The sequence below is a fragment of the Vanderwaltozyma polyspora genome, genomic scaffold (assembly GCF_000150035.1).
Source record: "Vanderwaltozyma polyspora DSM 70294 KpolScaffold364 genomic scaffold, whole genome shotgun sequence".
Lineage (NCBI taxonomy): Eukaryota > Fungi > Ascomycota > Saccharomycetes > Saccharomycetales > Saccharomycetaceae > Vanderwaltozyma > Vanderwaltozyma polyspora.
The window spans coordinates 1-27741 of NW_001834567.1; the positions used below are offsets into that span (position 1 = coordinate 1).

The 27741-nt window shown below is 32.8% G+C and overlaps 12 protein-coding genes across 12 annotated transcripts; 8 read left to right on the plus strand and 4 right to left on the minus strand.

The window, feature by feature from the left end:
* Positions 1-15: 15 nt before the first annotated feature.
* Kpol_364p1 (phosphatidylinositol-3-phosphate binding protein) lies at positions 16-813 on the plus strand (the record flags this gene model as incomplete). The annotated part of the gene is made up of 1 exon (XM_001642637.1): positions 16-813. The coding sequence occupies one exon, from the start codon at positions 16-18 to the stop codon at positions 811-813; it is 798 nt and encodes a 265-aa protein (XP_001642687.1).
* A 521-nt stretch (positions 814-1334) lies between these two features.
* Positions 1335-4538, plus strand: NMD2 (Nmd2p; the record flags this gene model as incomplete). Its single annotated transcript, XM_001642638.1, has 1 exon — positions 1335-4538. The coding sequence occupies one exon, from the start codon at positions 1335-1337 to the stop codon at positions 4536-4538; it is 3204 nt and encodes a 1067-aa protein (XP_001642688.1).
* Positions 4539-5060: 522 nt separating this feature from the next.
* Positions 5061-5333, plus strand: TIM11 (F1F0 ATP synthase subunit e; the record flags this gene model as incomplete). Its single annotated transcript, XM_001642639.1, has 1 exon — positions 5061-5333. The coding sequence occupies one exon, from the start codon at positions 5061-5063 to the stop codon at positions 5331-5333; it is 273 nt and encodes a 90-aa protein (XP_001642689.1).
* A 497-nt stretch (positions 5334-5830) lies between these two features.
* Positions 5831-6904, minus strand: MRPL35 (mitochondrial 54S ribosomal protein mL38; the record flags this gene model as incomplete). Its single annotated transcript, XM_001642640.1, has 1 exon — positions 5831-6904. One exon carries the CDS (start codon positions 6902-6904, stop codon positions 5831-5833), a length of 1074 nt encoding a protein of 357 aa, XP_001642690.1.
* Positions 6905-7673: 769 nt separating this feature from the next.
* Kpol_364p5 (uncharacterized protein) lies at positions 7674-8429 on the plus strand (the record flags this gene model as incomplete). Its single annotated transcript, XM_001642641.1, has 1 exon — positions 7674-8429. The coding sequence occupies one exon, from the start codon at positions 7674-7676 to the stop codon at positions 8427-8429; it is 756 nt and encodes a 251-aa protein (XP_001642691.1).
* A 189-nt stretch (positions 8430-8618) lies between these two features.
* QNS1 (glutamine-dependent NAD(+) synthetase) lies at positions 8619-10763 on the minus strand (the record flags this gene model as incomplete). The annotated part of the gene is made up of 1 exon (XM_001642642.1): positions 8619-10763. The coding sequence occupies one exon, from the start codon at positions 10761-10763 to the stop codon at positions 8619-8621; it is 2145 nt and encodes a 714-aa protein (XP_001642692.1).
* Positions 10764-11910: 1147 nt separating this feature from the next.
* On the minus strand, positions 11911-12837 carry NSE3 (Smc5-Smc6 complex subunit NSE3; the record flags this gene model as incomplete). The annotated part of the gene is made up of 1 exon (XM_001642643.1): positions 11911-12837. One exon carries the CDS (start codon positions 12835-12837, stop codon positions 11911-11913), a length of 927 nt encoding a protein of 308 aa, XP_001642693.1.
* Positions 12838-14729: 1892 nt separating this feature from the next.
* URH1 (trifunctional uridine nucleosidase/nicotinamide riboside hydrolase/nicotinic acid riboside hydrolase) lies at positions 14730-15797 on the plus strand (the record flags this gene model as incomplete). Its single annotated transcript, XM_001642644.1, has 1 exon — positions 14730-15797. One exon carries the CDS (start codon positions 14730-14732, stop codon positions 15795-15797), a length of 1068 nt encoding a protein of 355 aa, XP_001642694.1.
* Positions 15798-15910: 113 nt separating this feature from the next.
* Positions 15911-17389, minus strand: DIT2 (putative cytochrome P450; the record flags this gene model as incomplete). The annotated part of the gene is made up of 1 exon (XM_001642645.1): positions 15911-17389. The coding sequence occupies one exon, from the start codon at positions 17387-17389 to the stop codon at positions 15911-15913; it is 1479 nt and encodes a 492-aa protein (XP_001642695.1).
* A 982-nt stretch (positions 17390-18371) lies between these two features.
* On the plus strand, positions 18372-20075 carry DIT1 (Dit1p; the record flags this gene model as incomplete). The annotated part of the gene is made up of 1 exon (XM_001642646.1): positions 18372-20075. One exon carries the CDS (start codon positions 18372-18374, stop codon positions 20073-20075), a length of 1704 nt encoding a protein of 567 aa, XP_001642696.1.
* Positions 20076-21741: 1666 nt separating this feature from the next.
* On the plus strand, positions 21742-22239 carry MRPL23 (mitochondrial 54S ribosomal protein uL13m; the record flags this gene model as incomplete). The annotated part of the gene is made up of 1 exon (XM_001642647.1): positions 21742-22239. One exon carries the CDS (start codon positions 21742-21744, stop codon positions 22237-22239), a length of 498 nt encoding a protein of 165 aa, XP_001642697.1.
* Positions 22240-26115: 3876 nt separating this feature from the next.
* PDR15 (ATP-binding cassette multidrug transporter PDR15) lies at positions 26116-27537 on the plus strand (the record flags this gene model as incomplete). Its single annotated transcript, XM_001642648.1, has 1 exon — positions 26116-27537. One exon carries the CDS (start codon positions 26116-26118, stop codon positions 27535-27537), a length of 1422 nt encoding a protein of 473 aa, XP_001642698.1.
* Between the last annotated feature and the right edge of the window lie 204 nt (positions 27538-27741).

Sequence of the window (27741 nt, forward strand, 5' to 3'; positions counted from 1 at the left end):
CTCTGTGGTCGAGTAATGTGCGATCAACCTAATAATAAATGCTGTACAGTAGTATCAATTGGACAATTGGTAAATGCATCTTCTGATATAGAATACAAGAGTATTGAAGATGATGTAAATGAGATAGATTACGGAATGAAGCTATGTTCTCACTGTGTCCATGATCTTTTTGTTATAAGGAAGTATCAAAAGGACATTGAAAGGAAACCTTCATTGTTATTAAGGAAGTACGAGCTTCTAGATAACCTTTCAAGAGTGATCTCTGATATTTTACCTAACTTTCAGAACTTATTGGAATCATTAGATAGATCTAAAAAAGATGGGAACATATTAAATTCCGAGGATCTAACCGCACTGTCACAATTAAGAAGCAAATTATTAAAGTCCTTTGTGTTATACAACGAGACGGCAAAGATTTTATCCAAGATTGAACCTCAGAATAATTCAGAAAGAAAAATCCAAGAATCAATACGACAAGTTTCATCAAAGTTTATCAATGAGACATTATTGCCATTAAAATCGGTCCCCGATATACTAAATCCTAAAACTGAATCGAATATAGAAGATGATACACCTGAAGTGACAACATTGTCTGAACTAATGAAGAATGATCTATCGATAAAAGAAATCAATAATGCTCGTGAAGAACTGATGGTATTGAAGGAACAAGTATATTTGGTTGAAAACATGATAGAAAAGGCTAAAAAACAACGTAAATTCGATGAAATTTCAATTTTGACAGACAATTTACAAGATCTAAACTCACAAATCCAAACCATAGAGACTAAACTGGGTGATTTAAGTTTTACTTAGTTGTATTAAACGGACCATTACTTATTTCGTTTATTCTTGCATTTAATTCATTAATGTTTTTTTTTCACTCTTGTAATAAGATAACAACCAAAATAGCATCGTATATATAATTATATAGGCATAATAATACCATATTTTATAGTGAAAATACACATTAAATGGTACAAAGAAGACATTCCACCAATGTATAAGGTTTTTTAGCTTAGAAGTGACACTGTTATCACTGAAAACAACATAATTTACGTCACTGTCTCCCATACAAATTTTTTTTTAAAAGCGTTGAGGCTTCGAGATATAAACTTCATCGCATCGAATATTTAATACTTCAACAACTTAAAGTCTAACTATATTACAGAACTATACAAGAGGAAGTTGGTCCCAAGAAGGTACTAGGATAATTTTGAATTCTGTTAGTACTGTTTGACTAGTTATTAATAGCTGTTACCTTTGGAGATCAGTGGTTTTGGTTATTTTTTGGCTTGTTTGGTGAGGTAGTTTCTTAATTTTGAGAAATATTAATTATGGATAATGCTAGAAGACTAGAGTTATATGAGTTGAATACTAAAGCTTGGGTTGGGGTGGATGTTTTCCTATTGAATGCCAAGAAATTGGATTCTAGTATAAAGAGGAATACTGGTTTTATAAAGAAGTTGAAACAAGGCATAACGAAGGAATCTATGCCTTCCTTGCTTAAGGACTTAAGTGAGGTATCTTTACAAAAATATTTATCTGAGATAATAGTCACCTCTAATGAGGCGTTAACCAACGTTGGTAACAAGAACGAAGATATTATAGCTGCAGTGGAGGTCATCAGTGCATTGCACCAACGTTTTAATGAACAATTTACAGAAAGATTGTTTGAATTGTTTTTGCATAATTTTAATAGTCCTATCTCTGAAATAGATTCAGAGAAGGAAGAACTTACAAGGATTAATAAAATTAGAGGTAATTTACGGATCTTTACAGAACTATACTTGGTGGGCATATTTGTGATTAAGGAAGATGCATTGTCCAAGGAACAACTCCCTTCTTTTTTAAGCAAAAAATCAAATAAAAGAGAACCTATTTTATTTAATATATTAAAGGAAACTTTGAATTATAAATTTAAATTAGGTTATAGTACAATAATTGCAACAAGTTTTGTTAAAAGATCTTCGACATTTTTTGATAATGATGATTCCTCCTGGGATTCATTCATTAGCGATTCTGATCTGAAGAAACTGATTCAGTCCTTATTTAAAATATTCACAGATGCTGTGTTTGCTAGAGTTATAGATTTGGATAAAAAAATGAAGAAATTAATGAAAGAACATCAAAAATGCCAAATCCGTACTGGTAAATTAAGAGATGAATATATTGAAGAATATGATTCTTTGTCCCCTATATATGACCGATTCTCAGCTTCAAGTACAGCATTGGCGGAATTCTTCAAATTAGAAGCACCAATTATAGATAATGATGATACAGAAGATATTGTGCAAAAGAGTCCCATGATTACAACACAGACGGTTACACCTGGACAAGTTCTTTGGGATAATGATGATATGAGACGATTCTATGAAAATTTACCAGATATATCAAATGAAGTTGAAATTTCACCATCATTAACAAAAGATGCTAATAATAATGAAGCTATAAATGATTTTTTTTCAAGTTTAGAAATGGCAGAAACAAAAGAAGATATCGATAAATTATCGAAAAGTTATTGGTCTGAAGGTTTGGATAATAAAGCAACTAGAAAAAGATTATTGAAATTCTTCATAGAAACACAAGACTGGAGTAAGCTTAGAATCTATGCCCGTTTTGTAGCTACTAATTCTAAGTACTTCCCTGAATTGTATGATGAATTATTGAACTATTTGGATAGCGGGTTTCGTAGTCAATTGCATTCTAACAGAATTAACTTTAAGAATATAATTTTCTTTAGTGAAATGGTGAAATTCATGTTAGTTCCAAAATTTATGATTTTCCATAAAATTAGAACTCTCCTAATGAACATGAACGTTCCAAATAATATCGAAATTTTGACTGTTTTATTCGAACACCTAGGTAAATTTTTAATTAATCACTCTGAATATCAAGAACAGATGAAAAAAATGGTTGATTTAGTTAAAGAGAGAAGTAGAGATCGTCAATTAAATTTAAATTTAAAAGGTGCAATGGATAATCTTTATATTTTAGTTTATCCACCATCTGTTAAAACTTTGAATTCGGAAGTGAAATCTTATACACCAGAACAAAAATTTTATTCTACGATGATCAGAAGAGAACTAGCGAATACATCTGTTAAGATCTTGTCTAAATTAATCCAAAAGGCTCATTGGAAAGATGAAGAGATTGTCAATACATTTTTTGATTTATTTACGAGTCCAGAAAAAATTCCTTATCAAAATATTCCAATTATGAGTAAAATTTTAAGTGATATATATGTATATCAAAGGAATTTTGTCGTAAAATGCATCGACCAAATTATTGAAAATGTGGATAGAGGATTGGAAACCAACGAGTACAACGATAATTTGCAACGATTGGCAAATATAAGGTATTTGACAGATATTTATAACTCCGAAATTATTAAATCCGATGTTTTGATGGAAACCCTATATCATATCTTAAAATTTGGTCATCCAAATAGCCAACCTAATCCATATTATCAAAACTCTTTTGACTTGAAGGATAATTATTTTAGAATTCAATTAATTTCCACAAGTTTATTAAGTATCACCAGGATAACACCTGCAATGACTAGAAAATTAAAAGTTTTCTTAAGATTCTTTGAGTATTACATATTTACAAAGGACCAACCATTACCGAAGGAAACCCAATTCAAGGTAACTAATGTTTATGAAAAGTATTCGGAAGATCTTGAATTTGAAAGGTCGGCCAACTTGGAGGAAAGTGCTATTAGGTTAGTCTCTATATTAAAGATTAACAATGGAGTGACTCCTTCTGAGACCCAATTGAAAGGAAAGGAGGAAGACGCTGATATTATAGAGGAAAGTGATTTAGATGACGCAATTCTTGAAGAAGGCAGTGAAACTGAATTGTCAGTGACAGATATGGAAGGTTTAGAAGACGATGAAAGCGATGCCAACGATGTGGCTAATGAAGGCATTGGATCCGAAAATGAAGATTCTGCGGTAGATGATTATTTGGAAAGCAGCGATGATGATGAAGATGAAGATGAAGATGTTGATGAAGATGAAGATGAAGACGAAGATGATGAAAGTGAAACTGATGATTCTGAGAGTGACTCTGAGAGTGATGAGTATGACGAGTATAGGGATATTGATGCAGATCGTGACATTGAAAAGAAAAGAATGTACGAAGAGTTCCAAAAGAAATTGAAGAACGAAGATGAATTGAAAGCAGAAGATGAACTTGAAAAACAATTCCAAGCTATCATGTCAGAATCAATCGATTCTAGAAAGAATGAAAAAATCCAAAATAATAATATTCCGATTGTATCGAACAGAGGAACCTTCAATAAGCCAAAACTATTGTTAACTAAACCAGTGGAAGACAATGCCAAAACCAGCAATGATGGTTCAACAAATAAAGTGGCATTTACATTTTTAACAAAAGCTGGTAAAAAGACACAATCAAGAACGCTTGCATTACCAACAGACCTAAAGTTTGTTTCCGATGTCTTGGAGGAAGAAGAAAGATTAAAGGATGAACGTCAAAGAATAAAGAACATTGTCCTTCAAAGGGCATTTGATTAGTTAATAGGTTTGTAAATAAATATTATAACATTGTAACAGCTATTTACACTTTTCTCAAGTTACGTAAAATTTTGTTTTCTTCTCTTCTTCTATCTATCGTTTTACCACTCGACGTCTCAAAGATATGACGTCTTCTCAACCATTTCACCCAATTTAAACGGTTCGAAAGGGATAGGAAATAAATAGTATAGACCTCAAATAAAGCTGAATACTCTTGAATGAATCCACAATCCAATCCATTCGTAATATTAACTTGTCATTAATTGAACAGTTTGGTTAACCTTGAAGATAACCTTAATTACTGTCACCTAGTATCATCATATACGAACCTTCCTTTTCTTCAAGTTAGCTCCCTCCCCAGCCTATGAAAACAACAGGAAACAAACTTTTAAATCTTGAGGATATAAAGAATGGATAAGTTTAAGAAGTATTGGTTAAAGTAGTTGGAATAGAAGGTTTTAGAAGAGATTGAGCCATTCTAGAGGGTATTTCCGGTTACCATTGAATTGCAATTAATTGAATATGTCTACTGTGAACGTTTTAAGATACTCTGCATTGGGTCTAGGTCTAATTTTTGGTCTTAAGAATGATTTAGTCTTCAGATCCGATGCTAAGAAGCAAAAAGAAGAAGAAGAGTATCAAAGGAAGTTGAAGTTGGTTGAAGAAGCTAAGAAGGAGTATGCTAGATTGCATCCTCCAAAGGAAACCAAGTCATCTTCTAAGGTTAACTGGGAAGATCCAGCTTTGGATTATGGTTCTGCTATTTTAAAGGCTGTTGAAACATTAAAGAATTGATTCAGATAAATGATCAATACATTCAAATAAGAAGTTATATTTGTTATTTGCGCAATGACATCAATATCTCTAATTGTATGTATTTGCATGCCTCTATTGTTTTTTTTATTTATTCTTTATTTCCCTTACCAACTTTAATTTTGAACTATGTCTTCTCTTTCATATATTCAGAGGTATCACATCAATTGATTCATATGCGATGTTTTAATGATGAACGATATCAATAATCTATTCCTGTTTTTATAGTACTTAAAACAATATTATTTATATAACCATATCATTTGTATATAAATAAAACCAAAAAAATATAATAATAAATTTTTGAAAAGCTTATTTAATTGTTGATGTCTATTTGTAACGAGAACTTGTGGTATTTACAAAAAGTCCCCACTATATACATGAATTCTTGTACAATATTTAAACCTATATAATTTTTACGAATTTGCATTTAATTTTTCTTCATTTTCATTTCTTTGATATTCTTGCTTGACTTAAATTCAATCACGAACTTTATCAAAGATTCTTACTGGATCCAAACCATACTTTTCCCTAATTATATTAACGTTTGAATCCCATTCACTTCTCCAAACATGAGCCCCTATTGGGGTCAATCCATTTTCTTCAACGAATGCTCTAATATTGAAATTGTCTGTATCTAGATCTGAAGGCTTGGCCAATTTTTTATCATTTGCATGTCTGAATACCCAAACACAATATCTTTGCTTTCCGATGTTTTTATCTGGAGTTGGAGCAACATATTCTGTCAATACATTAGAATCATCGAATTTTCTTGAATCGACCATATTATCGTTGTAACTTACTTTCAAATTGGTTAAACCATAGGCCAATGAAGTCTTAAAAGTATCATTTTCTAAATCTGGAACATCTGGGTTTACAATTAAAATAGTATATAATTGTTTTTCCGGATCAACTGTATCATACTCTTGTATTTTGAAAACAGGTGGTAAATAGGTAGTATTTGATGATAATACTTCACCTGGTTCAATCCATTTATTCAACCCGGAAGAATATGGGAACTTAATGTTAATTTCTGCTTTTGGCTCTAAAGTTGGTAATGTGTCTGGGATAACATGCAAGGTCTCCAATCTCTGCATTAATAACATTTGACCATATGATTCCCAATGTTTACGGCCAAGATGTCTATAAACAGGTTGATCAAAGTCTATAATTTCTGGATTGTTGTCAATTTTTTCATTAAATTGAAAGTTATATTGGACCTCTGGATTGAACAATTCAGCCTTGATTAATAATTGGTTCAATTTAGCCTTATCTTTAGTCTTTTCAATTTCAGCATAAGTTTCAGCGGCTTTAGATTCCAAAAAATTGTTCGAGATCTTAAACATATCATCCATATGTTCAGGAGAAGCATACTTCAAACGATTAGACCTTCTCTTAATAGATGGAGGTCCATACTTTGGGGTACCTTCCAACAATGCCTGTTTTAAAAGCTTAGATTTAATACCAAAACTCTTAGGTCTATTGCTAAAATCGGACCAAACTTTAGCGTTCTCCAACAAAGGACGGGCTGTATGAATGCGTCTTCTCAACATCTTCCTCAATAGAATGAATACTGGGTCTCTTATATGTCCTTTTATTCGATCTAAACCCCAATCATTAACATCAACTAAAACCTGTTTCTTATAAATAGTTGTCTTAAGATGCCAAATTCCATTCGAATTTATTTTTCTGCTTCGAAATTTTCAAAAATCTCGCCTCGTTTATAATGACGTATTTTGAGGGTGTCAGTAAATAATAAATCTTGAAGATGGAAGTATAAATGATTGGCAATCTAAGAGCCATTGGATGGTTCAATGTGGTACATATTTTAATCAGGATATTTTAGAAATGTTTTAATGTATATGGATAGTTTTTCAAATTTTCAAAAACTGTTACTTTTCAATCAGTGGGCAGAAAATCTGATTGAAATGACACACTCTGAAACGAATTAAAGATTTAATCAATAACCTTGCAACAGAAACCTAGCAAGATGTCAATTCTAATGTATGATATGGTCCTAGATGGAGCAAATATTGAATTGTTTGCATGATTCGATAATATAAGAAACCCTTCTCAATACCAAAGACCCAGTTTTGACAATCGAAGGAATTAAAAAAATGCAGTGTGTCAAATACTAATAGCTTGTGATATGTCACTACCATTACCGATTGATACTCCTTGATTAATTGGAACATTCTCTTGTAAAATTGTAAGTGTTGTTATTTTTTTTTATGTTCTTTTAACTTAAGAGATCTAATAGTAGTTGAAATGTGGATATAAAGATCTAACTACAATACTGGTTATAGTTGCAGGCTGGTTAAGATGAACAAATCAAGTATGGATACAGAAGCTAGTATGGAACATCAAACTTATTTCGACAAAAATAGTTCAAACACAACAGAAAAATTTAAGTTGCAATCTTTACATATCAATCAAAATGTTCAGGATCTAAATTCTGACCAAAAAGCCTTTAAGATATTTCTCAGTTTTATTCAAGGGATTGATAACTACTCCATGGCTTTGGAATTATGGGAATCCTTGCCAGAATCATCAAAGATGCTTTTTACAAATAACTCAACCACCTACCAATCAACTTCAAAAAGCAATCGAATTATTATTCACTCCTTTGGACAGCATAACAAGACAAAGCTGCCAACATTATGCTCTAGACCAACTATTAAAAAAACAAGAAATACTGCTAGTATATCGAGGAAAAAGAAAACAAAGCATATCAACAGTATAATTGAAGAACTTACTAATGACAATAACAATCTACTTGAAAGTAAGCTTCATTCTTCATCCAGAATACCCAAATGTAATGGAACAAATTTTCAATACATACATCAAATAGACCATGAAAATGACATGGAGCTTTTAGCTGAACAATTCAACAGACTACAAACAAGACTGGAAACGGTAGAAAATTTATTAATTGAACCTCCACCAAAGTATAAAGCTGAAGATACCCTGGCCAGAAAAGCTTTGGCTAAAAACGCTAATCATAAATCAATATTCAATATATTCTCAAGGAAACCTTTTAAAATTGGAAAGTTCTTTAAAGATGACCACAAGAGATAAGGAATCGATCATTTCAAACTTTGATGTCTTTTTCTTTCAATGGTGCACTTTCAAACTTATAATTATTTGGATAAAATTATTTCAAAACTCTATTGTTATGCATTTTGGTATTATTGCTACCATAAGATATATATAAATATTAGACAAAAATAAATATTTCACCGTGAACAAAGAAATAGTTATCTCAGTTCAATCAATTGATAAAATGTCTAAATGAGGAACTTCTTTTCCTTCGCATTGGGCTACAACTTGGTCAATTTTTTTGGAGGCCCAGTTAAATCTTGGGTTGATCAAGAAAGGTCTTAAATCAAATCTATTGTCGTCAGGGGAATATTGCTCTGCATGGTAACTTGGAGTTAAAACAGTTTGCTTATGTCTATTGATTGCATAGAAGAAGAAAAATCTTTTAACCTTTTCAGCAACCTGTGCTGGTGTTAATCTCGGAGTCCATTGATGTAGTAACTTTAAGAACATAGAATATGGGCCACATTTTTCAACTTTACGTAAGTAACCAAAAACACTTAATTCTTCGTATGTCATACCCATATCAACTTCATCGGATTGAACATAATCCTTTGTTATAGGTTCCAATTCAGCGGTTGGAGTAGCATTCAAAAACTCATCTAAAATAGGCATTTCATATTCTTTTGAAGCAAAGGCAATGAAACGTTTTAAATCAGTTTTTGAAATACCACCAATTGGATTAATATCAGCAGAAGAACAGTCATATTTAGTTAAGTAACCACGTAGACATTCGTCAACATTGGCACTACCAAGAACTAATAAACCACCTGAATTTGGAATACCACGTACCCAAGGTAGAAGTTGGGCAAATAAATAAGCCAATACCATTCTTAGACGTGCTTGAATATTTTGTAACGATAGATTTTCAATTTGGGAGCCACCAAAAATCTTGAAAATTGGTTTCTTCCCTGTTGCAACCTCGAATAAGGAAACAACACTGGTCACCAAGGAATCCATGTTCAAATCGACATGATAGGAACCTATACGTTCAGATAATTCGCGACTTCTTGATCTGGTTTCTGTAGAAGAGTTTTCAGTACCCATAAAACAGGTGTGGAAAATCTTACCAGCAAACTCTTGAACATTAGTTGGCAACCAGTCATCTGGACTACGTGAAATTTTACGAGCGTCGATAATAACCTGTTGGTTTCCTTCAGCTGCTTCCTTAACAACTAACCTACACATCGAATAGACAATGACAGCGGTAGCACATGAGTCAATACCACCTGACAATGGTAAGAAAAACCCAGTACCATTACAACGTCTCAAATAATCCCACATCCAACAAGCAGGACCAAGTGCAATTTCTTCTTCTGGGGTATGGTAGAAGATATCACGAACCTTTGAAGGAATTACAGTTGGATCAAAAGTTGAATTTCTTGGAGCTAATTCGACTGGGATATTTATTCTTTCATATCTTGTTTCTGTTAAAGATGCTTGTAATCCACGTGACATAATTGCAGCACGATAATTTCTTACTTCTTCCAAGTCGACAGTTGCTGTAACAACTTCTACATCTTTTAAGCAGAATTGAGAACCTTGTGCAACGACTTTACCGTTGACTGCAATTAAAGCACAACCATCGTAGTATAATCTGTCACCGTCACAACCACGTTGATTGGCATATAAATATACCCCACCACAACGGCTAGTAGCATTTAAAATTAAATCTAGTCTTTTATTCAATTTACGTAATTCGTGGTGAGAACCTGACGAGTTTGTGATAATTTCAACACCATCTAAAGACATTGAAATATGTGGTGACTGTGGGGTGAATAATTCTTCACAAGTTTCGGCACCAATACAAGTATCCAAAGTATTAATTACAGCGTCACCAAATTTAACAAACTTTTGACCAGTGACCTTCTGAATGGCTGGTGGTAATAAAAATTCTTCAACGACACCAGGCTTCATCCAAGGTGTGAAAAATCTCATCTCACGATAGTTACCATCATTTGCCAGCCAAATTTTTGGCCTAATAAATAGGATTTCACCATCTAGAGATAGCAGACGACAATTATAACGGACATTTTTATGCAATACTGGCATACCAATATCTAATAATATGCCATGAGTTTCCTTTTTTTTAATAATCTGGCCATACATTTCCCAAGAGTGCAAACAGACATCACTTTCTAAAAAATGATCTAAACAACCATACCCTGTAATTTCTAATTCTGGACCAACACGTAGACGAGCACCTCTTTCTTTAGCAATTTTAATGGACTCTAAGATACGGTCTCTATTACCTTCAAAATCCAATGCCCATTGGTTTAAATTACAAGTTGCAACTGTAATTAGATGAGACATCTTTCCAAATATATATTTGTATTATATTTTAATATTTCTTGTATCCCAACTCAATTTAAATAAAACGAATTCGTTGCTAGTAACTAATTTTAATGGATTCAGCAACTTTATAACTATATTAGAGTTTAATTGAATGAGAATGTCGCATTTTTCTAATTATTAATTAATTAGATTAATTAATTATATTAACATCTTATGAACATTCGAAACCATCATCGATTAGGAATTGGATATTTCAATTTTGAAATTGGTGATACTTGAACTTAAGACAGGGTAACCTATGTGGCTTTTGTATAGGCAAATAGATCATTACATATCACGTGGTTTGGAGATGGAATTAATGTAAATTATAATACGTATCGAACAGTTTTATAATAACTCTCATTCATAACTATACACTCTTCTATATATTAAGTGCCTGACATTAAGTTGCCTAATATTTTTAATTAATTTACGGTCCCTTATTAATTTCTTAATTTCTTAATTTCAAAACAAAGAGTTTGATCTATTTGTAGGTGAATTGCTCTTTGCATGTCAAAAAATATTATTGATAATTCATACAACCAATGTTTATTTTGATGATACCGTTTAAAATATCACATTTATAAAATCTAGAAATATTTCAGATTTCAAACCTATGATTTAGATTTGTCAAGTACTGAATACTCAATAGTATTTATACCAGAACACGTAGAAGTTTCTAAAATGTAGTGAACCACTATTAAACTTGAATATACCATAATAAATCTTTTGTACTTTTGACTTATTAATGGTTTTTTGTTGTTCTCTAAGCACAAGTGCATGTATGCAAAGTAGTCATTACGAGATTCCCGTAAATAAACCATTGTTAAGATAGTCTTTTCAACAATATTAGTAACATGATATTTTTGTTAATGGTTCTGCATAACTTCGTTTTTGATGTTGCTGAACTACTAATCAAATATAGCTGAGCTGTATCTAGTAGATATTTTAGCGCACATAACCTGTTGCTATTGAAAATAGGGTTTTTTCATGACAAAAGTAAATAAATACATGAATTTGCCCATACTATGTCTATTAAGTTATTCCATTAATAACACCAAGAGACATCTCTTTGTTTCACAAAATTCCTTTTAGTATCTTCTTGCACAGCAATTGAGTCATTGAATTAAATAGCACTTTTATATGCATTACCGATACTATTCTTTATATTATCTTCAAGTTCTTGCGTTAGCTGTTCATCTTCGATGTTAAATATCTTCTGTATAAATTTAGCCAATGACTCAACATCGAATTCCATCATAGTTCGTTTTCCAATCATATATATTAATATCTTGGACGACCCGGATTGTTCCTCAATCTTACTTACATATCCTCTTCTTTCCATTTTTTTCAATAATTCATCAACATTATACTTTAATATAGGTATTTTTGTCCCGTCTATTGGTATACCAAATCCTTGTAATCGATTTAACAATTCACTATCCAAGATGCTATTTTTCTCAAATAATATACAACTTATTACGATCAACACTATCCCTTTAAATACGTACTCTATTTCATCACCAATTGAATTGCTAATTGTATATTCTGTACCACCTTCAATTTCATCTCCCCTATAACTTCCATCTTCGATTAAATCCATATACATATCATTCCCATGCTCAAATCGTAACTCCTCTATCGAATCCAAAGATTTAAGCTTATTCAGAAGAATAAAATTCTGGTACTTGCTTGAATTAGAAGAAGAAGCTATCTGCGTTTCAGATACTCCACTTTGGTTATCTTCATTTTCATTCTTTGCAGGAATTCCTCGTAGTTCATAACCATATATCTCCCATAGTATCTTATTGATCTCCCTGAATACTTCATCAAACCGGACCTTACCAGTATCCTCTTGTTTAATAAATTGACTAATAGATTTCTGTAGCCGTATTTTATTAATTATACTATTCTGAGTTTCCACTAGTGATAATATAAATCTTACTGCTCTTGCAGAAATTTTGCTCACACTAGGATTCACAGAAGAATTAGAACTCCCCTCAGAATCTTCCACATCATTAGACGGCTCCCTATTGGTATTATTCTGCACCATAATTATCCTTTGTTCTAATCAAAAGAACTTACTGAGATGAATTGTTAGATCTCATCACCATTTGCGATGCTTTTATATGTCTTCATCTTTATATTTCGAATGATTCCAAAGCGGAAATCAATTGTTAACCGGAGATAGTTATCGATCCAGAGAAAATAAGTAGGGTAACGCATTCCATGTGATTGATGTAAACTTGTATTACGTGCAAGGCAACGTTACTGGACAGCGCTAAAAACTATAAATGGAAGTAAACTGGAGGTATAAAGCCTTCTTATATCTGGTATTCATCTATCTATTAATTAACGTATATGCTCATATCAGGATTTATTATCATATTATATATTAAATCATAAAAGGATGGATAAAACTTCGCACAAACCACTAAGATCAGGGACGAACTGCCTGACACTCTCTGGTTGATTTTGACTACACAATAGGGTTTTATGGAAGTATTCTGCACTCCCTCCCCCATTCTCTCCTACACCTAAAGTATAGTTGCATCTAACATCTGATAATAACCTCCAAAAGGTTATGAGCCCTGAAGCCAATATTTATACTAAGTCAAATATGTCTGAATAAAATACTAAGAATCTTTCCCCACAAACTTCAGAAATCCGAATTGAAGAATATCACAATATCAAAGATAACAATTTGAAATCTTGAAATCTTCAAACCATTCTGAAAGTGTTATGAAATTTCAAGATGCTGTTGAGGTCAATTCAGAAATTGATGAACCAACTTATGGTATGAATGAGTTTGAATAGAAGTTTTCAAAAACTAATGTACCAAGCTACAAAGTCAATGTTATTGATAAAAAGTCCCATGAAAATACTGATGTAATCGGGAACAAACCTTATTTAGAACGGTGTCGGCAAATTAAGTTAATAATGGCATGCCTCTCTAAATTAAACATTCTCCCCCCGAAGAGGACCAATTATACAGCAATAAGGAAAGAGGCATTAATGCTCGATTGCATGAAAACATCGGTTCTGAAATTTAGAAAGGTATTAAAGACCTTAACCTAATTCGAAAAATAAGGAAGTTCAATGCTAGACAATTGATCGATCATCAAGAAAAATCTCTAAAAGGTTAAATCTATGAATAAGAGGTAAATAAGTTCATAGAAAATTGATGAAGTTGATCCTATAAATATGAATTAAAATACTTGAGTCTCCATGGATGCATTAACTTCCAATTAAAACATTATATATAATATTTGTTTCCTGTATGGTACGAAATCTATTCCAATTAAGGAATGTAAAGAATAAACTAACCCATGTCAGTAGAACAGCCAAGAGCTAAATTGATGAAAGATATGAATGGTAATCTCAGATCACAGAAACCTACCAAACGTTATCCGACATATACTATTATATATATGTAGATACCTACTTATTTATAAACTATTTCAATAACTTTCTTTTAATACTTCTCTACCACCTCCCTTTCGATTGAGTTCTCTGTAGCCATTAGTTGACTATTAATTTTGGTCTGCTAGCTCCGCACCGTTTTTACCCGTTTCTATAACGATCCCTCAAAAAACCTTTAATTTAGTTTAATTCGAATCGAATAGAATAGATTCGAATCTGGTTAAGAATGTTTAAAGTTATAGAAAAGAACATATCCAAGAGAGTATAGACTTGAACAACAGTTGGGTTTGAATACATTTAAACATAGTTTTGATACCTTTTTTTGAAGAACAATAATAATATAATATTTTTATAAGTAGCTAGCTTTCCATCCATATTGCATATATCCCTTTTATATAACTATACCCTGCTACGTTTTAGAACTTTATTATTTGATATTTGGCTTAAATTAAAAGGTTACAGATTTCCTTTATTGGCATTTACTTTGATTTATATTTTTGTTTTTTGAACTTATTTGATCTTATGACTATAACTAAAATACCTATTTGGTTGGATTGTGATCCAGGCCACGATGATGCAGTCGCACTTCTATTGGGTTGTTTCCATCCTGCTTTTAAGATTTATGGCATAAGTGCATGTTATGGTAACTCATCTCCTGAGCATACGCATTACAATGCAAGATCTTTATTGACTGCATTTGGAAAAGCCAACGATATTCCTGTTTATTTGGGGGCTCAAAAACCTTGGGTCAGGAAACCTATATATGCCCCTGATATCCATGGGGATACTGGTTTGGACGGTACAGACTTATTGCCAAAACCTGTGGGTGAAATAAATGAAAAATCGTATATTGAAGCTGTGGAAGAAGCTGTGGAAGACGCAGATGGTGAGATTACTTTCATTTCTACAGGGGCTTTAACCTCGATAGCAACTATATTGAGAGAAAGACAACATTTGAAAAGTAAAATAAAATATATTTCTATTATGGGGGGTGGATTTTCTGTAGGTAACATTAACAACAATAAAAGTGCTGAATTCAATATCTGGGTAGATCCACATGCTGCAAATTTCCTATTTTCAGACAGAGAGATTAAAGATAAATGTGTTTTAACCCCATTAGATCTTACTCATAAGGCAATTGCAACAAACACTGTTATGGAGACTATTTTGGGTAGTAATCCTTCGAATTTAAGAAGAATGTATTACGAATTATTCCAGTTTTTTAGCAATAGCTATAAAAATGCACAAGGTTTTGAAAAGGGACCTCCGGTACACGATCCTATAACTTTAATTCCTTTATTAGAACTGTATGGATTGGAGTCACCATCGAACATTAAATATTCTTATAAGAGGTACGACCTTGACGTGATATATGATGAAAAGAGTGATGATTTAGGTAAACTAATTATCTCACATGAATACCCAGACTGTGGTTGTACTGGGGTCATGGTAGGATTTGATTTAAATATTGAATACTTTTGGGAACAAATATATTTCGTTTTGAATGAAGCTGAAAAATCCTCTACAATTGAACTGATTGACTCAGGAAAATTGTCCACCTCAAAAATTGATGAATTAAAAAATAATTGATTTATTTTAAAATGTCAATTTAATAATGAAAGTGTAAAATAAGTATATGTATATAATTATGTAACGTATGTATTATCTGGTTTTAAGAAAATGTTATGATATATGAACTGTTTTTATTCTGATTCAATCTTTTTAAAATCCAATTTCAAATTAAGTGGGCAAAGTGGGCCAGCGGGAGTCATTTTGTTGTTCCAACTCTTACTTAATTTCCATTCAAACCTTTTTAATATCTCAGCAATACAGAGTCTTAATTCTGCCAAAGCCAATTTTTCACCTAAGCAGGCTCTTTTTCCACCATGGAATGTTGGTAAAGTGCATTCCATCTTAGCAACTTTCCAATTATGGAAAATTGCTTCAATGGTTTTTCCCCATCTATTAGGATTAAATTCATCAGAATCATCTCCCCAGGACTCAAAATTATGTGTTGTAGAATAATTATGATAGCCTACATAAGCTCCCTTTGGTATAACGATATCGTTTCCTAAGCGACAAGTTTTGGTTGTGCATCTATTTATAATTATACTCAAAGGTGGGTAGACCCTTAAAGCTTCAAAAATGAAGGAATTTAAAATTGGCAATTGCAATAAATCATCATGTTTGCTTAATTTACCAATTTCATTTCTTATGGCAATTTGCCAACTGTCATGATATTTTCCAAGCAAGTATAGAATTGTCGTAATTGCCAACTGAGGGTTTTCATGACCAGCTACCAACAATACCACAATATTATCAGTTAATTGTTGATAATTTATTAATTTATTATTATAAGCACGAATTAGGTCACTGGATGTGAAAGTTGTTTGTTCAAATTTATAGTTGTTAATCAAATCATTTCTAACCTTGGACACTAATTCATTTCTAAAGGCAGAGACATCTTTAAAACCTTTCCTCCTTTGAGGCAAAGGAAGCATATCAAAGAATGGGAAGGTTAAAAAAAATGGATGGAAGATTTGTTTTTTAATTCTAATTAAATGGTCTTGTAAAGCACATTTTTCTTCAGTTAATGTACCAAAATCGAAACCTAAAACAACTTGAGATATATTTGCAAGGGCTAGTCTTTGGATTAAAGGACCCACAGTAACAGTTGACTCTGAATTCTCTTCAGTCTCCAAACTTTTTTCAATCAAGTCGCAAAATAATTTGGAATTCTTATAAAGAGGTTCATAATCAAAATGTTGTAAACCATTTGTTACAACGCTACGGTATGTCTTCCATATTTCACCATGTGCACTAATGACATTATCTCCTGTGTATAGAGCCAATAAACTGTAAGGAATCTTTTTTTGATTACCACTCTTGGCAAATACATCTTCATTTTTAAACATTTGTTTAACAAAAAGTCTTTTTGAAACTAATATATTCCATCGAGAACCAAAAAAATATTTAACAGCACCATATCTTTCTAAAGGTTTTCTCAAGTATAACTCAAACAACTCTGTCTGATCAATTGAATAAAATATCGGTAAAAAGGAAACATAGAATGGTATTGTTGGAATATTTCTTGGGAAGTTTAATGGTGGTGATACTACTTTGAAAATGAAAACACCAAAAATAACAAAACAAAATATAATAAATTTAATAAAAAATTCCATTGACCTCAAACTTAACTTTGCTGAACCAATGGTTACTTTGAAGTTAACATGGATATTAATAAATATACAAATTATCTTTAAATGCCAGTGCTGATTAAATATATGACATTTCCTTAAATAATTTCATTCTCATTTTCCCGTCGCTGTCGCTGAAAGCAAACTACTAGAAGCAATGGCAAAAAAAAACAAAATATGGCTATTAAAGTGTCTTAATGATTATGTAGAAGCTGGCGACAGCAATTTAATTTTGTATTTAAAGTTATACACTAACCATGTAAAGCAAATGTATCGTTTAAATTACTTCATTACTTTACGAGGATTCAGGGTTTTCTTTTGGTGAGGTTTGCTCTTAAGCAAGAGAAATCACCTTCAACAGTTTTTTCTCAAGTAATCCAAAGTTAAAATTAAACGATTCAAATAAAGTAAGGGGTTTAGTTGTTTTTGATCTTAAAGCAAAAACGTTATTAAATATTAGCTTCCCATTACATTGAAGAATATAATTATGGATTCATGTACTTTTGATTATGGGGAAATATGCCTTAATAATATGATCGGTCTTGGATTTTATACGTTATTGACTGAACTTAAGATGGTCTTAGTTTAGAAATATTCTATGTAAAATAATGCTTTTGCTCCAAATGCAAATGATAGAAATTGTTTCAGAGAATGATTATTATTGCTTTAGCTCGATTTGAAAAGTTTTTTATCGATGTGCGATAGAGTAGCTTCTACGGGAGATAAAAGAATCGAATCGAATTTATTGAATTTACTATCGAGCAAAATAATTCTATGAAATAAACATATAAATATATCAATAGAATTTTAATATTCTCAATTAAATTAAATTTATTTCTTAAGCTACTCTAAGTGACTTTCAGAAATTTTTCTTCTTGGTTTCATATAATTAACAATTAATCAAGTACAATAAAAACAAAAAAAATATATTGAAAAGAACTAATAACTAAATATTTTAAAATCAAGAATGACTATCACAAAGCAACCGACCTATGGTTCTGACAGTTTGCCAGTTTTATCCGGAAATCCATCAGAAATTCCCGACAATTTCATTCCTCATAAACGTAATGATTTGTCGACATTTAGTAAGGTTTTAGGTCTTTATTCAAGAGATCCTGAGACATATGAGTTATTTTCTTGTGAAGAAAAACAAGATTGCCAATTTGTTAAGAATTGGGAAAAAATGAAGTCATTATTAAAATCCACCAATTCAGAACCAAATAATCTTATTGGAAAAGTTTCCGAATACGTCATCGATGCAGGTGACGCTGACGTTTTCACTAATAACATGGGACTAAAAATCAAAGTCTCTGAATATAAGTGCAATGATGAGACCCAAATTAGAGGGGCTATAACCACTATGGAAAATGAAAATGCTTTTAATGATTGGTTTATTTACCATGTTTTGGATCAAGCTCGTTTGAAGAACAATGACAAACCAATTAACAATGATCCAAAAATGAATAAGCATATTCTATTTACTGAATTCTTTGAGAAAGAAATGAAAAATACCATTGCCAATGATCAATGGGAATTTGGTGGATCTGATTATTTCATTTCTAGAGTTAGATATTTCACTGACAGAAATATTACAATCGAGGCTGTTTTACCAGCATTTCCTTGTAAGTCCTCCAACGTTGACAAAGTTGGTGGAAATGTTCCAGATAAAGGTGAAGAACTTGCTCTGAGAAGATTAATGAAGTTCGCTAAAGATGTTAGATCATTTTATGAACCTGGTATGAAAATTTGGATAGTTAGTGATGGACACGTTTTCTCCGACTGTATTGGTGTTGACGATGACATTGTCAACAGCTATACGTACAAATTACGTAAATTATATGAAAATATTGCTGAAAAAGACTTAGATTTGATCGGATTCTGTGGCTTGAATGATTTATTTTTCAAAGGTGAAACTGCTTCTTTGTTTAACCCTAGTTGGGTTCAAGACGTCATCGTTGATCATTATACTGGTAGCAAAATCTGTCCTATATCTGACCTAGCAAGGCAAGTTTTAATGAAAGGTTGTGACACTGACGATGGAAGATTAAAGAAACACATCAATATTGACGGACATCCAAGACTCAACCTCTATAGAGGGTTTTCAAAATTTATGAGTGAAGATTTATCTTTATTACCATTCTTCGAGAAATCATCTAGGAAAAAATTCAAAAAGAATGTCTCAAAGATTGCATTTAACATGATCAAAAGAAATGACGCATATTCCAATTTAGTTGAGTTAGTTTTCCCACATCATTTGAGATTATCAATCCATGCACATACAAACCAAGGACCAAAATTTGGTATAAAAGTAATCTCCCAGGATCAATGTAAAATTGTCAGCTCTTTAGAAGATGAAGTCGAACCAACATTTGAAGATTTATTGCATATTCCAACCCCATGGCATAACTGTGTAGTTAAGTATGAAAATTACAGCTCTTCAAAAGAGGTTTCACCAGTAACCTCAGAGAGTAGTGCAAGCAATAATTCAGAAAGTTCGGCAACTTCTGAAGAGAATGAATACAATGAAAAAGAGGCCAATTCTGTATATTTTCTAACTAAATCCAAGATCGTTAAAGATGCAATTGCTAAAGGTATATATGAAGGAAATTGGAAGGAAACCTCAGTCGAGACCGGTGAAGGAGGACATTATGTTATCTATAAACGATATTAAGGGTATCAAGAAAGAAGACGATTCAGGAAGCTATAGTCTTTCACATTCTAAAAAATATAAAAAATATAAAACAATAAGTTCGTAAATATGTCACTAATTAAAGTTTTTAATTATGATATGTCTATCATTTTATTTCATTATTAATAATATCTACTATCGACTTTAGATATTATTTCGAGAAATATGTAACCTTTAGTTAGTTTTTTTCTTATGTCGTGTGTTGTTTAGTTAAAGTCACAAATATTTAGTAAATTGAAAATTTCCCAGAAGAAACAGCCCAGATGTACACTGAAATGCATGCTATTTAGGATTTATAACAATATTTGTTTATAATATAACATAACAACGTGACACTTCTGTTACTATTGAATTGCGATGACACTACCGCTAATATTTGCAATTTAGTCACGTGGTTGGTAAAGCGAATTACTATTGTCGGTAATTTCATGTCAGAATGTAACTGAGTGAGGTCATAGCCTTCAAATAACGAAAGCCTATTACTTAGAGATTTCCGAACTATAAAAATGAGATCCTTTCTCCTTATTCAAGATCCATTTAAAACTATTACTTAAATCTATTGTTAGTAACTAGTCAATATTGTATGGATATAAAATGCAGTTATAACATAGAGATAAATACCATACATACTTACTCAACTTGTCATATTGTATATTTATTTTGTGCAAACTCTCAAATAATGGAAGGAAACGGATATCAAATAAAAGAAATTTATAGGTTTCTGGATCCTGAGGATAGTTTCATATTTATAATTTGGAAATCAATGGGTCTCAAGAAGATGTACCAAGTAGTGAAAGAGAGCAAACTGTGGATTGTTAAAATCCCTTAAATGATGAGATATAAAACTTTGGTTAACTAAAAATACACATCGTAATGCACTAGATTTTAGGTTCCATCATAATTTAGAGAGTTTACAAGCAAAAAATAATTTCATATTATTAGTGGGAGAACTGACATTTGCAGGCTATATAAAGCTATAAATGTAATTTGGTTATATATATTGTTTCCAATTTTTCAAGATAGAGGTATAAGTCTATATATTTAAAAATTCAATTAGTTAAGAATATTTTATTAGTTGCTTAATAATCAAATTTATATTTTCCAGTATTCAATTACTTAGCAGAGATAAATATTTTTCAGTAACAGACATGCATTTTCTGCTTGATCGTTTCTATAAAAATGGTGGCAGATGTATTCATTCTATTTCGCCTCTTCCTCGCAGTTAATTTAGTTAAAAGATCAAAAAAGATTCCTCACATACAATTTTATATTCATTCTTTTAGTTCATAGTATGACGACTACTAGTTCTGTCCTAGTAGATCCGGTTTTGTTAAATTCCTTAATACAGATCACGTGTTCAAAAATTCATAACACCATATATTTTATCACATGATCCAACATATCGAATCTTCAAAAGTTTTTATTCTTTCATACGAAGTAAATTTATATATTTTCCAGTGTATACAAAATTTCAAAGATTTAGAAATACATTAAAAACTTGAAATTTTAGACAAGGTTGCTAGTTAGTTCTTCAAACATATATATTTAGTGATTGAACAAGTAAAATCAATCAGAAAGTAGAAGCAGGTTACGTTGTGCTCCAGTAATTTGTTATTATTTGATTGTTAGGAGATTTAATTGAGCAAAGATGTCTCAAAAGATTGGTCATTCCGCATTATCATTTGCTAGGTTATGGCATCATGTTGACCTAGCTAAAGATGAAAGAACACTAGGTAGATTAGCCTCATCTATAGCTATTACGTTGATGGGTAAACACAAGCCAGTGTACCATCCTAGTGATGACTGTGGTGATTATGTTGTTGTTACAAATTGTCAATTGTTAAAAGTTACCGGTAGAAAATTTGACGAAAAGACGTATTGGTCACATTCTGGTAAACCAGGTCATTTGAAGTTGACACCAATGAATAGACTTGTAGAAAACAAGGGATTTAATGAAGCATTGAAGAAGGCTGTCAAGGGTATGTTACCGAGAAATAAATTACGTAAAGTAAGATTAGAGAGACTAAAGGTATTTGATGGCAGTGAACATCCATATAAGAATAATATCACTGCATTTGCGTATGAACAGCCTAGAAGCACCCCAGATACAGCTAACCAAAATGTTCAACAGGGCACGAAAGCTTAATCGAACCAAAAGGAGAATCAATACAGGAGTTTTTGTTCTCAACCCATCAAGCAAAAGAAAACTAGTCAAAAAAACGCACATCCACATATATATAACATTCACCAAGTAAATATTTGTAAATAGGTATTCCAGCATGAACCCAGTAATCTGTTATGTATTCAAAAATATAAAACATTCTTAATGAGTTAATATGTGTATTGCCAGTTGGGCAATATTTTAATCACGTGATGCGCGTTGGTGTTCCAATTTCATTTTTTTTGATTTGGAAAAAAAAATGAGCACATGACAACAAAATTCAAGAAAGATAGAAACGTAATTCAGTCTGTGAAAATCCGATGTTTCTCTTTAAGGGCCCTAAATGAAAAGCAGGAAAAGAGATGACAGGAAAAGTTAACGTCGCTAAAAGATAAACAGATAGATTCTTGGTAAAAGTGACTAATCTTACAACCTCAACAAGAACCGATGTCCGATTAGATTTACAGACGCCATATGTATAAGCAATAACGGTTTCAAAAATGGAATCAAAAAAATTATTGAACCTCTCTTTTTCAAAATAACATTGATCTTATCGATAGGCGTAAGAAATGGGAACAATTCAAGTGAAAGGGAAAGGAGAAGGGTCTTTATTCAATTTTTTAAAACTTCGACACTGCCTCTAAATCTGATTTGATTGTTTAAGAATAATATAGGATATACGTATCCTATATATATATAGATGGATTGACTGTATCCCATGGGATAGAAGGACATAGGACGCAGATGCTATTACATCAGACCAGATTTTTGGTGCTAATCTTGACAGCAATTACGTATTTTACGATGGTGACAACGGGAATCTGACGGGGATGAGACGGAATAGAGGTGTCAGATCAAAACGTATAGTATCGTAAAACCAAAACAGGCAACACAAAATAAAAGGTTTACTTACCTCAACAGAAATAATACTCCGATTGTAAGAAACAGAAAACAGAAAATCAAGGCTAAGTCACTTGTTTCCAAAACAGTGAAGTGTAGAGGTTCCTCAAGTTATACTCAGTCACATGCCACTGAAGGGTACGTGGATGCGCACTGTTTCAATATGTATCTATTTTTTATTTTTAATTTTACCGAGTATCACAATAAAATATATCAACCAAACCAGTATGAGTCAATTCATGTTTTAGACAGACAGGCCATACAGAGCCAAGATTTGACACTCCCGATTAATTGACTGATTATACTGTTTAAAGTTAGAGCCTTGCGATTGGTCTTATTTTGCAGGTAAGACGGATAAGAAGTCTGTTCTTGCTTTGCTGCTGTCAGAAATCGTTTCGAGCATATTAGCAGAGATTGTTCCGACGGAAATGATTACTGTTACAGTATACAATGAAAAAACAAGAACGGTAAACACACAGAAAATGGAAATGAGATGACTTATTATGTCATGACTGGTGAGCTTTAGCTTTAGTTTGATCCTGGGCTTGAGCTTGAGCTTTGTTCTCCGTGGATATAAGACGGGTGATTGTGAAAATTAGCTTTGTGGCTGTCAGAAAAAGCAAGAGAAAACAGAAAAGGGCAATGAATTGGCTGGGTTACTGGGTTACCCGCCATTGCACATATACAAATTGGAATCTTTAGTGGCTATCTATCTATCTTTATGTGTGCGTTGCGTTTGTCGGGTGATTGGATTTTGGACTGGGCATGATGGATGACGGGCCTTGCTGTTGTTGTTCTTGTTCCCATGTGATAAATTTTGTGATATGGAATAAAGAGATACACGTTCAGAGAAAGTGTACCAATCCCTTAAACCCATCTTACATGCGTCTCTGTTTGCTTCTTCCCTTCGTTTCCCCACAAAGTAATGTCTTTTGTACGTGAAGTGAACTGTAATGTCACAACAATCTAGAAATCCAATTTTACTTTTTGAAAAGCAGAAGCTGTCAACTGCTCTCTTTCTGTTTTCCTGCCACGGACAAGTTCGAGTTTCTTTTACAAACGAAGCTTTACAAGCTTTAACAGTACCAGTACGTCGTCTCTGGTAGTTGTTGGAATAAGGAATAACATAGTGGTAATAACGTCAATGGAGGAAAAGAGAAGTAAATTCAGCCGGATTGTCTTGAGTCAGTTTAACGAGATGATACAATACAATACGCTACCACGGTAGAGATACGAGACAAGAAGAAACAAATTGAAAGAGAAAAATCGAGAACCCCTCAGTCTGACGAAAACATAACTGCAGACGCAATCACATATTCTCAAAAAGCAAAAGCAGAAGCAAAAGCAAAAACAGACCTATGAGGCTATGCTGGTCAGCTGACACGTCTTTTCTCCCAATAATCCTGCACCATAAGAATTAGACTTCAAAGAGCAGTATTAAGCTTACAATCAGAAAATTCTTGGCTGAAATAGTACAAAACACAAGGAAAACTACCTGTACCCACTTCAATCCATCCAATTCCACGGAACTCAATATTGTCATCAGTGTACTAACTTAACTCAACTCAACTCACTTAGTTCCCTCGGCCATCCTCATCACCACCGCTCAGACAAAAGCAACCAGGTCCTGCAACAATTTACAACCAAAACAGGAGGACAAAACATCCATAACCAATAATCCCCAAAACAGTATATCAGCATACAATAGATAGATACCATTACACAACAACAACAACAACTGCATATAATTGCACAAACAAACTAAACTGTACTCTGCTCTTCATCCCATCCCATCCATCAATGATTTCGAAAATTCTATCTGCTGTTGTTTTTTATTTTTTAACTTCAGTCTAGATGGTGTCTCTGGTGGTCCCATGGCCCGGAACCAGTTTATCTCCACGGTTTATGCTTTCCCTAACAACCTGTGCTCTCTCTCTCTGGCTCGGATTCGGATTCGGATTCTGGGTTTCGCTCTTCTCTACAGCCTGTTCTCTTTCGTTGTTTTTCCATTTCTCGTTTTCCATCACTCATCGCCCCCTTCCTGCGACTAATGTTAGCAAATTCTTCAGTTTCTCCCTCTGTTTCTCAATTGGGTGAAATACAACCAAATTTGTTTTGTTTCTTTTTCTTTTTCTTTTTCTTTTTCTTTTTCTTTTTCTCTTTTTGTTTGTTTTGTCTGTTTGTCTGTTCTGGTTTTTTCACCATCTCATGAACAGCAACCACCCTCTGTCTCCCCGGCTATCCACTTCGATTTATGTCCTTCTTACAACCATCCCATCATAGTCCCTTCCTAGTCAAATCACCTGAGAAGAACAGCACCGAACCGAGCCGAAATGATTCGAACTCAACTATTCTAATACCCATTCTAATACCCATCATTCCAATACCAGCTTACTCTCATTGTAATCGATACGTTTGGAATGGCTACCTCCATCGCTATGCTCTGCTATGCTATGCTATGCTGTCTCTCGTTATATCAAACTCACTATTGTTATATGCTTCAAAAGAGGAAATCCCAACTGAGTTCCTTCACACATTCTACATCTTTGGTAATTTCCAAGTATCTCTGCTGAGGAAAAAAGAAATTGTCATCCATACAAAACACATTTCTCTCCATATTAAGGTTAAACAGTACTCTCTCTTTACCTTTATCTTTACCTTTATTCCCTGATTCCATTTCTATTATTACCAAGAAACACTAAGCTAAATTCTAAATTTGACATCTAAACCTTCATCATCTTTAAAAATCATGAAATATAAATACTTATCTTAATTGATTTCAAAACCACACAGATTTCATTTTCCCTTTCCTTTCAATTGCATTACATTTACTACTGTTTTCTTTTTAATTTCATTTGTTCTTTTCGTATCTGTTAAAGTTACAGATCCCTCTTAGAAAAGGAAAAATTCATCAAGGAAATTACAATATCCTGCATCGAAGATTCAATTACTGTATCACCTATGTCGGATGACAATATAATTAGTGATGATGCAAAATCCACTACTTCAGAGAATTACTCTTATAAAGGTTTCGATTCAAATGCTGAAAAGAAAATTCAAGAATTAGCAAGAAAATTAACTAGAACAAGTACCAATGCAGGCTCTGATATTGGTGATAACACTTCTCTATTCGACCAAGGTCTAGCTGCAGATGGTGTTAATCCAATTTCATTAAGTCCAAATGATCCAAATTATAACGAAAAATTAGACCCTTCAAGTGATCAATTCTCAAGTTACTTATGGGTACAAAATATGTCAAATATCGTTACTGCAGATCTAGATTATTACAAACCATACACTTTGGGTTGTTCTTGGAAAAACTTAGTCGCTGAAGGTGACTCTGCAGATATCTCCTACCAAAGTACTTTCTCAAATATTGCAATGAAATTAGGTACAATCGGTTACAATAAATATGTTAGTAGAAGTGCTAAAAAAGTTCAGATTTTGAAATCAATGGATGGTATCATCAACCCAGGTGAACTATTGGTCGTTTTAGGTAGACCAGGTTCAGGTTGTACCACCCTATTGAAATCCATCTCTTCAAATACCCACGGTTTCACCATCCAAGAGGATTCAGAAATTTCTTATTCTGGCCTTTCAGCACACGACATCAAAAAACATTATCGTGGTGAAGTCGTATATAACGCAGAAGCCGATATCCATTTACCACACTTATCGGTTTGGCAAACTTTAGTCACTGTTGCTAGATTGACGACCCCTCAAAATCGTATTAAAGGTGTTTCAAGAGAGGAATGGGCAGAACATATCACAGATGTAGTCATGGCTACTTATGGTTTATCACACACAAGAAATACAAAAGTCGGTAACGATTTAGTTAGAGGTGTATCAGGTGGTGAAAGAAAGCGTGTATCCATCGCTGAGGTCGCTATCTGTGGTTCAAAATTCCAATGTTGGGATAATGCTACAAGAGGTTTAGATTCTGCTACAGCTTTGGAATTCGTAAGAGCTTTGAAGACTCAAGCTACAATTGCAAATTCTTGTGCAACTGTTGCTATTTATCAATGTTCCCAAGATGCTTACGATTTATTCGATAAAGTATGTGTCTTGGATGACGGTTACCAATTATATTTTGGATCTTCTACAAAGGCTAAAGCTTATTTCGAAAAAATGGGTTACGTATGCCCGGCAAGACAAACTACTGCTGATTTCTTAACTTCAGTTACTTCACCTTCAGAAAGAGTATTAAATGAAGATTACTTAGCAAGAGGTATTAAAATTCCACAAACTCCAGTTGAAATGGCTGAATACTGGAGAAACTCANCAGAGTATAGAGACTTATTACAAGAAATCGAGGAAAGCAATAGAGTTGATAACGAAAATTATAGGAACAGATTAGGGAGCTCATGTAGCCACTCAATCTAAAGAAGCAGACTTCATCTCCTTTACTGGGAGTATGTTTGCAAATAAGTACTTATTATCAGAAATTTTGGAGATGAAAGTAGTTGGGGCTACCCTGTTCAGTTTTAGGGCTTCGCCAGGCTTTTTTTTGGGTCAAGTTTACAAACCGGTTCTACAAACGGAAACTTTTTACGAGGGGGCAAGTTTTTGCCTCCTTTACACTTTCCC